Here is a 16,043-nt window from a genome sequence, read left to right as displayed (position 1 = left end):
ATTAAACATTTAGTTTGAACTGCATATATGAGAACTATAGTCCAAGAATAGTGGTCAGGTGATGATATGACTGTATATTTCCGTTCACAGTCAGTGAGAAACTATTAGAACAATAAGTACTAGTGTAAGGGAACATCAGTGATCAGTATATGCTCTAATAGAACAATCAGTACTAGTGTAAGGGAACATCAGTGATCAGTATATACTCTAATAGAACAATCAGTACTAGTGTAAGGGAACATCAGTGATCAGTATATACTCTAATAGAACAATCAGTACTAGTGTAAGGGAACATCAGTGATCAGTATATACTCTAATAGAACAATCGTGATCAGTATATACTCTAATAGAACAATCAGTACTAGTGTAAGGGAACATCAGTGGTCAGTATATACTCTAATAGAACAATAAGTACTAGTGTAAGGAAACATCAGTGTACTCTAATAGAACAATCAGTACTAGTGTAAGGGAACATCAGTGATCAGTATATACTCTAATAGAACAATCAGTATTAGTGTAAGGGAATATCAGTGATCAGTATATACTCTAATAGAACAATCAGTATTAGTGTAAGGGAACATCAGTGATCAGTATATACTCTAATAGAACAATCAGTACTAGTGTAAGGGAATATCAGTGATCAGTATATACTCTAATAGAACAATCAGTACTAGTGTAAGGGTCTAATGGAACATCAGTGATCAGTATCATCAATTCCTATCATAGTGTATGATGTCATGTTGAAGTGTACAGCTTTAAATTCACTCTACAAGCGTATGTTCTATTAGAGTGTTTGGATATGATCACAAGTGTAGTGTAGCTACAATAGTGCACACAGTAAAAACAAACTAGTGAAGGTCATTACTAATTTCTGCCACAATACTCTCTATTTTTTGTAGTGACATTCAGTACTCTTTTGTAACTTCAATTTGCCAATCATTTGTTTGATGAACTTCGTCAGTCAAGTTGGCTCTGGAGAAGGGTGCATCCAATTGGCTCTCTTGTCTTCCATTGAAGTCGCATAATTTTGTGCTTCATAAAACTACTTTTTGTGATGCAATTGCGCTTCGCTATCATTGGCTACCATCTTCCTTCCCTACTTCCTGTGCCTGTGGTCACTCTTTACCATAGAACATGCTCTGTCTTGTCCAAAGGGCAGGTTTTCTTCTTTGAGACATAATGAAGTGTATGATCTAACTGCCAACTTACTTTCTGAGGTCTGTAACAATGTTATCATTGAACCTCACCTTCAGCCTCTTTCTGGTGAGACCCTTCAATACAAAACAGCTAATCGTGATGATAACGCAAGGCTTGACATTGCAGCTAATGGTTTTTAGGGAGGACGTCATACTTTGATGTCAGAATTTTTAACCCTAGTGCACCCTCAAATCAACCCCTACACTCTGTCACAATAAGGAATAGAGACGTGAATACCAACAACGGGTTCATGAAGTAGAGAATGCCTCATTTACTTCTTTAATTTTCACCACTACTAGTGGAATGGGTGATGCTGCTACTCAGTTTTATAAGAGATTGGCCAACCTTTTGAGTGCTAAGCACAGTCTTTCTTATGGAGTAGTGATGGGATGGCTGAGATGTAAATTAAGCTTCTCTTTGTTGAGATCTGCAATTGTGTGCATTCGTGGTGCCAGGTCCAGTTTGCACTGTCCCGTTGCTGAGGCACCGATTTGCTGTGCAGGCTGCTGAGGCCCATATTTAGTATTTGCTTATTATGTACTGTTTTTAAAAAATCACTACATGCTAGTGAAGGGCACTACAAAATAATTAGTGATGAACATTACTACACACGAAATAGTGAGTATTGCGGCAGAAACTAATAGTGACCTTCGCTAGTTTGTTTTTACTGTACATGTGGTCCCTACTCTAATTAGTGATCACTTGTACATTAAGACCACCTCTCTAAACCAGCCGCTAACTGTAGTGAGAAACTGATACAATAATCCACCAGCTACCCACCATACAATTACGGTAGTACTATAACATCACAAAACACTCTAATAGAACAGTCACCTCACAGTTCACATGTACAGCATCTGTCACTAGTGTCCTACACCTTTCAATAACATTGAAGGATTCCTGGTATTCTTGTATCAGTTTCACAACATTCCTACCCACCTCACTAGAGGATGAACTGAACATATCACCATCATCAGTTAAGTCCAACCCTATAGATTGTAGTGTGAGCACTTGAGGGCACCTACTTAATCCAGACATTTTGTTAGGTCCCAAAGTATTCCTTTGTACATATCTGGAATATCAGGACATCTTGGTGATGATTAGGACACTACTGGTTGGTCCCTTACGGTGTCCATAGATACTTAATTGAGGACACTACATAATAATAAATGTACAGTAAAGCCACCAACAATATAATTATCTTCCTGTCCTCTGATAAATGACATTAGAACATCTCATTAAATGTTTCTCCATACTAACTTATAATAATTAAGAACAGAAACATAAGCCTTTTAGCAGTGTATCATATCAGCTCTTATGATTTTAGTGGTTAGTGCTAAGGCTGGATTACAGGTAATTAATTAAATGTCTTTGTAATCCCCTCAGATAATAATACTTTAACAGAACATAACAGTTATTGAAACACAATGACTGATAATTAAAGTACTGTAGTCCAGACAGCTACTGCACTAGTTATAGTGCAGTAGCTTTACCAATGACTTTTAAAAAACTTCCTGTCCATAACTACACATGTGTGGTCACTGTGGTATTTCAAATACCAACCTTAAGTGACTGGATTTGTGAAAAAGGGTCTAACACACTGAGTGACCAACTTTGACAATTCATAACTAGATTTTAAGGGTGCTCTGTACAGTTCGTACAAGGCTTCCCAAGACATAGTCTATTTGCACTAAAAGAAATAATATGGTCACTTAATTAGCCTGTGACATGTTGACACATTTTAGTACCTGTAAATTAGGTATCCCATAGCAACAAGCACACGCATCTTGCTATTCTACACCCTCTCACTTAAATTAGAACTACTCTGTCATTTTTAATCCAATAGACATGAAACTTTCACACAAGCTACTTTAGTAATTTTGCCAAAGAAGAGCGTTTACCATTTTGAAATAGCAAGTCCAGATGATGAATAACATGGAAGTAAAGAAAAGGATTTCTGGGACTGTCAACCAGAAAGATAAATATGTGATGATTGAGAAGCTAAAAGACAAAAATAAAAACACATAATGGTTTCTGCTGTTTAGCATAGTGTATCATAAAAGTATCAAGGCTCTTGTGTGTAAACTGTAGGACTAGTTCTAGTATAATGGGAAAAACTATAACTCATGTTCTAAAGCAAATTTAGCAGTTGGGTTTGGACTAAACTGTGTGTACTAGTGTTAACTTATATCCAGTAAAAAAGTACAGAACATTTGCTAAAACCATTTGTAAGTTATAGAACAATTAAATTTCATGGGAAGCCATATAGGCGGACTGTACAGAGCACCCTTAAAATAATAACTATTATGAAATTGACTTGAAATTTTGGTTTGTGTGCAGCAACATGATCAGTGGTTGAAATGTGTAGTTTTGAAATCATGCATGGTCTTTAATTGGATGTATGGAATTGGATGTGTGTGGAAGACTCCTTTTTGCAAATCTGGTCGCAAGATCAAAAGAAGATTAAAATATTAATTAGAGATTAGAATAAAGGAGCAACATTGATATCAGCTCACAGTATGATACATAATTGTATATGCTCAACCAATGATTGTGAAGATTCCGATGGTCTAAATCCAGTACTATGTGGTAGAGGACTTTGGGGAGGAGCATCAAAAGTGGTCATACCTTTTCTGAGTACTTGATATGCACCAGCCTTTAAAAGAAAATCTTCCCCATACAGATAAAGCATCGTCTCCAAACATCATACACATGATACTGAATAAAACATGTTTTTTATAATGCAATTAATTTTGACAGTAGACCAGTCATGTTTGGTACTGTATTTCACATGTCCCCAAAACCTTGTAAGCATAGTTCTCACAATCAATATTAATATCTTGTGGTTAATTTTGTGAAACAGGAGATATGCAGGAGTTTTCACTACAGCTAAGTGACTGTTATATTAGAGTAATTACCTGACTGCTTTATTAGAGTATCTCAATCTTTTCACCAAAATCATAATTCACAACAATGCTACAAGTGTTGCTATCATGTGAAAAAGTACTATTTAAATAAAAGTTTAAAATGTGCCATGATAGATTTCAGATTCTGGTAACCTGAAGTTTCAATTTGCTTCTAGTATGTAAAATCCAAAGGGGTTTCCTGAACCCCCTGGAAACTCTTCTCAGTACACCCCTGTGAAATCTACATAACAATATGATCACACACTCACATGATTAATACTCGTTCTTTGTGTGATAAACGTGTTGTGTTGTTCTTCCTGTATATGTAATAGTGAAATCAAACCAGTTGTGGTAGGTCTTAAGGTGGCCATATTTTTATTCCACAAAAAATAAATTCCATTATATACTTGTACATATACATAGAGCAATCTTAGCTATTCTATTTACAAGTGCTATTGTGTACAATAATAATAATAATAATTTATACAACAGACTAGCTGTTGCTACAGATGATCAGCTGGGGTCAGTCTGAGTCAAAACTGTCATAATTATAATCCTCTTCTATGAATGGTCTTGATGGTGGAGGTCGTGATGGTGGTTGTAGTTGAGGGAAAGTGTCACTTTTCCTGATACCTCCTGGTGATCGTGGTGGAGAGTATGGGGGTGGGGACACTGATGCTGTAGTAAACACAATAATGATGTAATAATAACAATGTTGTGATACAGTGTTGATAAGGTCATGTCAACATTATTGTATCATTAATTAAAATTAATTTTTAAATTGATCATCGTAAACTTTTGAGCACTAGTCTAGTCTTGTATTGTCTACAATATTGTTTACAAAGATAACTTCCTTATCTCTCACTTATACTATGGTTATTAATCAAGTTGAAGTGATCTAAAGACAGTGATGTAATAGTAGAACTAGGGGAATAGGTGGTGCTACCAATAAGTGGCATGTCACACTAGACAGTGCATGACAACAATAATTTATACATCACTGTTTGCTACAATACCTTTCCAAATAGACAATGTTTAGTATAATGAGCTAATCTGAAGTTCACTGTCTAGATTAAACACTAAGGTCATGTATCAAGTAATATTTTAGGTGTGATAGTTATCACGGGATTTGTGACCGTGAATGCTTGTACCCTGTCAGCCAATTTAGTGACATATTAACAACTTTTTTGTACTCAAGTGATGCCGTCTTCTAACCCACCGCCTTCAAGTACAACCCCACCTACTCAGGATCTGGTACTACAGTTGGATGATGATTCCATGTAGTGGATAGTCCAGCCAGTCCGCGAATCAGGGACTCAGTTGTCAGGGCCTTTATCCTTGACCATCTCTCAAGCCATTATCAGATTTTGTAGATTGTTCTCCTTTTTGCTCTTGCAGGAAGTGACATAATCCACAGGCTGGGAGCTGTATAGGGTGTGGGGCAGGTAAAGCACAGCTTCAGTAAACTGACCCTCTATCAGCAGTGCCACCCACACCACGTATTCCTGGACAACAGCACACAGAGCTGTGTAGCAATTACAATGCTTGGTGGTCTACTTGTATAGTCTTAAGTAGACAGTCACTGCAGCAAGCCCTAAAAGTAACAACAGCAAGCTAAGAGAGCAATAGCAGAAAGCTAAGAGAACAGTAACAGTAAGTAAAACAGCATCAAGACAAGAGAGAAGGGGCAGCAAGCTGAGGAAGCAGTAGCAGTGAGCCATTAGAGTAGCAGCAAGATGAGACGGTAGGGGAAGCTACCAAGAAGCAGTGGCAACAAACTAAAAGAGTAGTGGCAGCAAGCCATTGTCAAGCAGTAACAATAGCAGGGCATTACCATCTGGCAGAGGGTAATGCTCTCCACTGAGAAGCTAAGTGCTACCAACCACCAGCTTGGGAAGAAGTATACCCAACCAGTGTCCTCAAGTAGGAAGAGGAGGTTTTTAAGTATTATCTCCCACTCTCCCGGTGGTGTCCACGCACTGCCACTGTCAGCACTGAATTCTACGCAATCAACATCGAACAGAGTGCAGAACATAGTAGAGTGGTAAAACTGCCAATTTGATACTAACTTCAAAGTCAATCTGTTAACATTTTATACATTCATTTTACCACATCAAAAGAGTTTTAAATTAAGTAGAGCAGTGCTGCACCACTCTACAGGGAAGCCCTGAGATTGTGGCAGGGGAGTACATTGACTTCAATGAGTAATAAAGCAGTTCCGCCTTATCTATTATAGGACAGGTGATCACTGTTCAAACAGAAGAATAAATGGCATTACAACAATTGGTCCCAAACAGTGAAACTTGGTCTCAGTGTTTTGCGGCAGTTGTCATCACCCATGATCCTCCAAAGCTGGGAACCTTATGGCTTAAAGCTATTCCATTGCTGCCATGACAAAATATATCCTTGTCCATCTTGGATCTTTTATGATCAATCATCTAGAGGGTCAAAAAAAAGTTCCCGTTGCATTTGCCTAAACTGCAACGCAAATGCTCCACTTAGAGAAGGCTTCCAAGAACGCAAACGGAACACAAACGCTTCACAAGCAAAAAGGAGTATACGGCAGTAAAAACCTCCGTCAAACTACAACAGTACAATGTAGGCTAAGCCATTGATAATAACAGCCGTTGTCTATACGATTTAGTTAATAGTCAAAGATTATTATAATTATTGTTATAACTTAGCTGTAGGTATCTGCCTATTAGTAAGCGAATGGTGTTTACAAACAAAAACTATGCCTAGCTTGTACTCTATCCGATGGCTACCATAGTTTATATAGCTGTTTCTAACCCATGTGTGTCTATTTCTTTTTATCCAGTTAGACAACCAACACTTACTTTGCCAGCAGTAGCGAAGGGAAGAGGAGCTCGAAGAGGAGTTACTGCCAACTGGCTAACCTACCAGCCGAAGACAAAGCTCTTCATTCTTTTGTAGCTAGAAATATTCATTTAATGTTCTATATTATACTAACATCAGTATGAGGAAGCTCATTTTACATAGTCGAGTAGCAGCTTTGCCCCAACTGACACTTCACATAACAAAAAAACTCTTACCGTTTAAACCCCCACGGTCACGCCCATTTAGTGATTTGGCAGCTTGGGCTCGGACTTACACTCTCACAGCCACAGGTTAGCTTCATCAGTTTGTATTTCGTGTAGCTCATGGCAGTTTTCATAGATATATCCTCATTGACGACTAACTCAGCTGCTTTATAGACTTTTTGAGCCCAGTCATAGCCTGTCAGCGAACAAATCACTTATTAAACTTTCAATAAATATGCCATTCAAATCATTTCATAATGTTTGTGTGTGTGCTTCTGGTAGTTTTCAGTCCAGTTCCTACTTTCCTGGCTGGTCACCGTAGCGCGCTCTGGACGGAATCTAAATTATAGAAATGTACAAATACAAGATAGCTATACGACTGCTAACCTGATACAAGACCATCATGCTGCTGAATCCTGTGTCTCGTCCGTTTATTACCAGCCTTTCTTCAACTCTCCGTAAACTGGTAAGCCTAAAAACGCACGAAAACCGGAACGCAGACAGGACGTTATGAGGAACGCAAACACAACGCTTAGTGAACGCAACGCAATGCAGTCGCAACCCAAATGCAGAGCAACCCTACGGAAACACAAACGCAACGGGAACTTTTTTAGACCGCTACTGTAAGTGCAAGTTCATCAACAAGTGTCACTCCTGCAAAGAGCCACATCCCTATTCTTGATGCCTTAGGGCAAGGATAGACCAAGTAAAGAAACAGTAGAACTTTTTAGTTTGTGACACTCAATTAGCCAAACTGAGAACTTGATTATCATGATTATCATGATTTATGTACCTGTTGTGCTGCTACTCATTAATCATCTGATGGTTAATTATGTAAGTTAGTCCAGCAAGTAGGTTGCTATTAGCCAACACAAACATCACCATGCAGGTGTGGCTCATTTACATGCAAGCTAACATCAAGTTGACGGATAACAACACATTATATTTACTGAGCTTACTGTATGGCTATAGCATAGCTCACATATCATTTAACTAGCTATAAATTTCTTACAGGGCCATACTGCTACACCAGTAAACTATTGGTGCTGGACGTCACTAAGATGCTGCCCATAGGCCATTGATCTCAATAACAACATTAGGAATACTACTGCTGCTATAAAAATGAAAAATTCTTTTGCTTGATTCTAGGAGGGCTGGAGAGTGGTTTTACAATAGACTTCCAAAGAGGAAAGCTCACTCTACAAAGTGCAAAGAGAAACATGACATCTGCTAATGAACATGAGGAAGTAGTTTTTTCATACCTCAAACAGGAGTGGAAGGCAGATCAGATAGCCATACACCCCGTTCACACTACCTTCTAACCCAGGTAGAGCAAAAAGCAAATTGCAATGTGAATCAATCGAGCTGTGCCAAACCGGGTCTAGTACAGCACGACAAAGAGAAGTAGGTTGGCACAAGTTGGCCTGGGATAAGATATAGTGTGAACGCATTGCAAGCTGGCCAACTCGGGTTAACAATATAACTTGCTTCTGTTGGCCACACAGCAAGTATATTCTACGTATGCTCTAAAACTGCTTACTTGTTATAATTCTAGTGCCTTTTAAAAAGTGCCTAAATAATCAAAAGCTTGTGTATTTGTTTAACCTGAGTTGAAAACACTCTGGCTAACCCGGGATAGTGTGAACAGGGTGTTAGTAGGCTACAAGGAGTCTACTCAGCAAATGGAAGCTCATGTGAGCCCATTTGGAGTCATTCCAAAGTGGGGCAAAACAAGTGGAGACCGATTCTTGATTTATCCTCATCATCCAACCAGAGTGTGACTGCAGATTGTGGTATACTTCAGTAATCCAAGTAGCTGCAAAAATTATCAAGCTGGGGAAAGGTGTTTTGAAGGGGAAATGGACATTCAGCAAGCTTACCAGAATATTCTGATAAGAGGACCTGGACAAGGTGAGCACCACTTGTGGTGGCAGAATTTATCATGAATCATCAGGAAGTGATATGACTGGTGTATTACTTAGATGATTTCCTCAAGGGACTCATCAACATACAATGACAATATGGTAATATGGCTGCAGTGTGCAGGGAAGCCAGTCTACCATTGAGCCAGCTAATACTTGGCCTGGTAACAACAATCACCTTTTGGTTATGGAGCTAAACTCAAATGAAGAAATTAGCATTAAGTTCTCAATTATCGGCACCATTTCATCACGCAATTGTAATTCCTTAATTCAATGACATATGAACTTCCTGTTTGAACCATTTAATAGAGCAGTCCTTCGTCTCTTAGCGCACAAATTTCAATTATCTTACGTGAGTGAACATCTTGTAATAACGAAAAATCGCAATACCTATCATGCGCCAATTATTGGCACAGGGTACCTATTATCGGCAAATTATGACTGACCAATTATCAGCACAACGTACGATTCTATGTGTAACTCCATGATGCCTCGTTGGTTGTGAATTTTTTTTATGGGAGGTGCAGTCTTCATTTCACATAAGATGAGGCCAGCCTTCAAGAGATATTCAGGTTAGACATAAAAGCATACTGGTTTCCAATATAAAATTATTTTTGCACAATTCCATACTTAACCAGGATATAGCGCTTTAACAACAATAATCACCAAATGAAAATGATTCTAAGAAATGTTTTAAAGGATATAACAGCCCATTGTGGAACTTGGTAGCCTCCATATACCCTGTAGCCTCTATAGTTTACAAGTGCTGATAATACCTGCCAATAATTGGTTACTTATGCTATAAGGTTTCCTGAGGACAAACAGTGTGACCTCAAAGCCCCTCTATAGGATAGGTGTAAAAGGAAGGTATGTAAGAAGTGAGAATTACTGTCTCTCCTCAGCCGTCTAGCAGGAAAGACTTTATACAACTGTGTCTCACTATACATACAACTGTCTCACTATATGCACAACACTAAGATTACACTAGCAGTACGTAATGTAATTGTTTGTAAGCAAAAACTAGATAGTTTGTGTTGTTCTCAACAAATTCATTGGGATAAAATTAACAAAGCTTTCGAAAAACATTTAGCATACACACGAATGACTCTAGAGTACAGCATGGAATGAAGTATGGAGGTGTGGAATGCAGTATGGAGGTGACACTTACCACTGGGTGTACCATAGGAAGGCACTTGAGAGTCAATAGCTGATCTGGCAGTGTACACTATCCTAGAGCTCTCCCTGGCACCAGTGTAGGATGGTACACTATCATCACGAGGGTGTACATCAGGGATCAGTAATGCCAGCTCCTAGTAGTGGAGTAGTGATGTCATGTCAAGTAACAAGGTACAGTGTGTAGTGTGGTCACGAAGGCTGAAGCACCACACAAGTGTGTTATTAATTACTAACAGGAAAAAATAAAATGTGATTTAACACATCAGTGCTTCGCAAGTGGTTTTTTTCTCAAATTGGATGGTTTTGCAGTGAAGAGAGTCATTCACCAAGTTGGGTAGGCCACTCACCATATTAGAGAAATTCACCATGACCTTTCCACAAACATATGTGGATATAGTAGGTACTCCATTATCTGAATAGTATAAGTGACTGCTCTATTAGAGTATTTTGTCATTAGGTGAACGTTCTATTAGAGCAAGTGTATGTTCTATTAGAGTAGTTGACCAGAACTCTGTATACGTGACCAGATTTTGGAAAATCAGTCTTACAGGTTTTTGCAATTGAATTCGGCGACTTTGCAATTGAATTCGACCCGTTTGCAATTGAGTTCGTCGCTTTTGCAATTGAATTCGTCCCATTTGCAATTGAATTCGTCGGTTTTGCAATTGAATTCGTCGGTTTTGCAATTGAATTCGTCGGTTTTGCAATTGAATTCGTCGGTTTTGCAATTGAATTCGTCGGTTTTGCAATTGAATTCGTCGGTTTTGCAATTGAATTCGTCGGTTTTGCAATTGAATTCGTCGGTTTTGCAGTTAAATTCGTCCGTAACAAGAATGGCAGCTGGAGCAAACACAAAAACATGATGTAGCAGCTGCTACAAGAACTTGTTCAAGTACAGCAGTAGTAAACAACTCTTTATAAGGCAATAATTCTTCCTCTACGGCCTATCCAGCAACATTCCAAACTCTACTACGCCATTCGTGATGGGTGTGGTCACTCGCGAGCAAGCTAATTAACTTCTCAGACAGCTATCAACTTCGTGTACTACCAGCTTCAATTACCTTCTAGTATCTCAAGTGTAACTCTCCAAGGTGTAAATAGTTCAACTCTTAATGGACAGGTTGGTTTCTTGGAGCCGTTTTGTTTATGACGAATTGTAATGCAAATGCAACGAATTCTATTGCAAAACCGACTAATTCTATTGCAAAACCGACTAATTCAATTATAAAACCGACTAATTCAATTATAAAACCGACGAATTCAAATTGCAAAACCGACAAATTCAATTGCAAAACCGACGAATTCAATTGCAAATGGGATGAATTCAATTGCAAAACCGACAAATTCAATTGCAAACGGGACAAATTCAATTGCAAACGGGACGAATTCAATCGCAAAGGCGACGAATTCAATTGCAAAAACCTGTAATGTCACATTTTACAACTAGAAAATTTATGAGTAAAATAAGACATTACAAACATCTACTGGTTCATAGTGATTATGTCAGCAGATAGTACCTGAATTACAAGAAATTATGTGAAATATTTAACAGGTGCATAAGTGCTACAGTGGTGACACGTATAAATGTTCTATGTATTTCAAATGTGACATTAAAGACTGATTTTTCAAAATCCGGTCACAAATATTAATGAAAGAGATTCACTTATACAACAAATTTAGTTAACAGATATTTGGATAATGGTGGTCTTTATATTTCCCTCTTCTTTTTGCATACTTCACAAAAACACCACCAAACACAAATGTGGTAACTGATTCCACAGAAGCTACAGTAGCACACTTGAAGGAGTCCATGTGACCACCTCAGCAAAAACCTGACTTGTTTGTGCAAGCATGCGTATTAAGAAAACAAAATTAATTTTTTACTTACATATACCACCAAGAAAAAAAAATGCAAGCTTTTATTGGGCCATCACTCGGAGAAAGAAGACTCTAAACAAGATTGTCATCATTTCTTAGTAAACACGATTGTCATCATTTCTTAGTAAACAAGATTGTCATCATTTCTTAGTAAACAAGATTGTCATCATTTCTTAGTAAACACGATTGTCGTCCTGTCTTCAACTAAACCACCTTCATAATACATACCTTGGCTGATTTGCTGATCCATGGTGAACACTTTAAGCCAAATTGCAACATTGTAGACTAATACAAACGAAAGTTATGGCTGTGAATGTAAGTGCCTGTAGTGTATTTTCAGTTTAGTCACTGTACAAATCGAATATCTTGTTCTTCCTACTGTCCACTGCTATATAGCAATTCCAAAACTACTCACCACAGAAGGCTGACACTTTGGTAATCCATTCCTTGGACACTGCAGATGCTGAGATTTTTTTAAAAGTTGGAATTGTGCAAACAAGTCAGTTTTTGCTGAGACGGTCACATATGTTCCTACAGTAATGCAAATTTGATAAATCACTTGCAAAGTTATTTGTGGAAAAAGTTGGTAATCCATCATTGCTTGAAATTAATGGTCATGGAGTAAAAAAATGAATCGTTTTGTCTATCATGTAAACCAGAGGTGTAGCCAGAATCCAGGCCCAGGCTCGAGCATTAATATTTGAATAGCTCCTAAGATCGAGATACTCTAATAGAGCAGTCAAGATCAAGATACTCTAACAGAGCAGTCAAGATCAAGATACTCTAATAGAGCAGTCAATCACACCAATACAGTCACAGTATTCAGAGAAGCAGTATAGCAACTTAGTTATAAATAAGGAGATAACGAGGGCACCTATTGTCAGCAGGTAGTCAGGGTTCTGCCCACACAGGTCGGCAGTGGTTCAAAGAGACCAGTACCTCTAAAAACTGACCAGTACCCCTTTAAATCTGACTAGTACAATTCTTACATTATCACTGATGTACATGCAATATACTCTAATATACACACAAATATTCTAATACAACACACAACATGTCAGAATCACGTGGTGAATCCAATGATGTTTATTCCAAATCCATACACTGAAGTATGGCTGTGTTTATTTCGAAGAAGAAAATTATGTGTGTTTATAAAACAGCGTCTTGTTTAACACGATGTTCTTTACGACTTTCTTGTTGTCTTTTGGCTTAAAATTATACATCACTGGAATCCCTATTCGGTGGGCGGTATCTCGGTTATATCATGAACCGCAATATTCGATACCAATATCGTCAAAAATTCTTGGAAATGACATTATCTGATATTATCGTGATTAACACGGTGTTCTTCAATAATATCCGCATTAGCTAACCACTGTAAACATGGCAGGACATCACTGCTGCTGTTTTAGCTCCAGGACTGAAGGAAAGGATCCAGGAAAAGTCCAGATTGTATAGACCCAGCTAGGTATTAAAGATTTTATATAATCAAGATACTCTAATAGAGCAGTCACCTATATCATAGATAGCGTATTCTACGTACTACGTATGCCTATATACTCTAATAGAGCAGTCACCTATATCATAGATAGCGTATTCTACGTACTACCTATGCCTATATACTCTAATAGAGCAGTCACCTATATCATAGATAGCGTATTCTACGTACTACCTATGCCTATATACTCTAATAGAGCAGTCACCTATATCATAGATAGCGTATTCTACGTACTACGTATGCCTATATACTCTAATAGAGCAGTCACCTATATCATAGATAGCGTATTCTACGTACTACCTATGCCTATATACTCTAATAGAGCAGTCACCTATATCATAGATAGCGTATTCTACGTACTACCTATGCCTATATACTCTAATAGAGCAGTCACCTATATCATAGATAGCGTATTCTACTTACTACCTATGCCTATATACTTTAATAGAGCAGTCACCTATATCATAGATAGCGTATTCTACGTACTACCTATGCCTATATACTCTAATAGAGCAGTCACCTATATCATAGATAGCGTATTCTACGTACTACCTATGGCTATATACTCTAATAGAACATTCATGCAAATATGAAAGTAGTACTGAAGGGACTTTTATCATTTGGAGTTTTATTGAGGAAAGAATAATTCTACATGGATATAAATGTGCATGGGTGATGCAAAACTCAGTACAAGCTTCTATTGTTATAGTTAGTAGGCTTTTAGTCTTGCATGGGAATCTGTAGAACTCCTGAATTTATGTTAAGCACTTGGGTGTACAAGACACATCCTCACTACACTTAATTGTAGTTCTACACCTGATGTCTATATCTCCGTGTATAGCTCAATATTTGAATGGTATGAACATGCCATGTATGATTTCCTTTTTTCTAATCCAAACCGACATCACACCAGAGGCCATGATAAGAGATTTTAAATCCCAATGACTAGAATTGACCGTTATAAATTTTCTTTTTCCCCCTCTGCAATCAATATTTGGAATTCCTTATCCCAACACGTGATTGATTTAACAGAGATTGACCTATTCAAGCACAGCCTAGCTGGACTAGTAACTGTTTAATAATTTATCAATGTGTATATATGGTCTTGTGTATAGTAAATATTGTATAATTATATAAGTTTGTTTTTCTTTTGTAATTGACAGTAGCAATTGTACCCTTTTTTGTGCACCATACTCTTTTGAGGTCTGCACAACAATCAATAATAATAATAATAATTATACAACCAAGTAGTAAGAATAATACGAAATGTGGTAAAATTACGTCATTAATAATGAATGAATAAATAATAATTAATAAATAATAAATAATGTTTGAGAATACTACGAGGCCTAGAGACATGAACTAAGCGGAGATAGATTCGCCTGTGAATGAAGGCACAACCGTATAATAAGTACGCCTGTTCGTGCTGATGACTTTACCGTACGTGTAATTCTATATAACGCCTGGCACCACACCCTTGTTAATTACAGATTGCTCGAACGAGAAGATTAGTAAACGATTAGTAAACGTCTGTGGAGAGGCCAGGCGCCACTTTACTGGTAAGCAACAACATTACAAGTACGTTTAAATATTTGTAACTGTGTATTTTGTGTGTAGGATATGCGCTCCAGGCGTCATGCAGTGAACGACCAGCTGATGACCAGTTGGGATACCAGCTGATGCGCTCATAAACAACCAGCTGGAACAGCAAGGTAATGAGTAATGTAATACTTGTACCGGTAGTTGTATTATAGGTCTACATCTTCATCCTTCGTCTGGCTTGCTAGCGGCTGGAATTATTTTCTTTATACCGGCACCTTCATCTGGCTTGCTGGCGGCTGGAATTATTTTCCACTCGGCTTAACTACTAGTCTACTGTGAGTCTGTAATAGCTAAACAAGAAGCCGATGTAGTGCTGCATATACAACAATGTGCAACTATCTCCTGTATGTTGTGCATGGCTGTATGCATAATATTATAGACTGTGATCACTGTGCCAATGCCACACCGCTGATATACAGGTACATCACCAGTGGCCTCTAGTTACAACAGAGTCTGTTGTGCCATATTGGCTTGATTGGGATCAATTGCTAATTGTGCCTTCACCATATCCCTTATTCTGCATAGCCTCACTTCACTGCTGAGTCATCTTCAGAGACATGTCACACCTACAATATATAGTTACTTTCAATATAGCTAACTTAACTTGGTTTTTTTGTGTAGGTTGTGTTTTAGTATTGTGGTTTTCTGATGCCAGTTAAACTCCCTTGCCTGTGTACGTATGCATATGTATCATTTCCACAGGTACACACACACTGCTCTGAGTGCTGGCTATGGCACTGTTTATACTTGCCCAATGGGTAGGTTGCAACGTTAGTGTATGTACTTGGTTGTATGTGACGCGGTCCTAGTAATAATAATAATA

The 16,043-nt window shown here is 38.0% G+C and overlaps 1 protein-coding gene and 1 long non-coding RNA gene across 2 annotated transcripts in view; one reads left to right on the top strand and one right to left on the bottom strand.

Annotated features, from left to right (window-relative positions):
* Positions 1 to 4,461: 4,461 nt before the first annotated feature.
* The window catches only part of LOC136252882 (uncharacterized), a 32,271-nt gene continuing 20,689 nt past the window's right edge, over positions 4,462 to 16,043 (bottom strand). The window contains exons 9-10 of the mRNA XM_066045463.1: positions 10,235 to 10,376; positions 4,462 to 4,781 (exon numbers count right to left, since the gene is read on the bottom strand). Of these exons, the coding sequence (XP_065901535.1) occupies positions 4,627 to 4,781; positions 10,235 to 10,376 (297 nt within the window). The 3' untranslated portion in view covers positions 4,462 to 4,626. The remainder of the gene's footprint in view (positions 4,782 to 10,234; positions 10,377 to 16,043) is intronic.
* LOC136252883 (uncharacterized) lies at positions 14,950 to 15,898 on the top strand. Its single transcript, XR_010699817.1, has 3 exons — positions 14,950 to 15,177; positions 15,236 to 15,495; positions 15,600 to 15,898. It is a non-coding gene; the product is annotated as an uncharacterized lncRNA (long non-coding RNA).

The sequence above is a fragment of the Dysidea avara genome, chromosome 4 (genome assembly GCF_963678975.1).
Source record: "Dysidea avara chromosome 4, odDysAvar1.4, whole genome shotgun sequence".
In the NCBI taxonomy this organism is placed as follows: domain Eukaryota; kingdom Metazoa; phylum Porifera; class Demospongiae; order Dictyoceratida; family Dysideidae; genus Dysidea; species Dysidea avara.
This window is presented reverse-complemented; position numbering and strand designations above follow the sequence as displayed.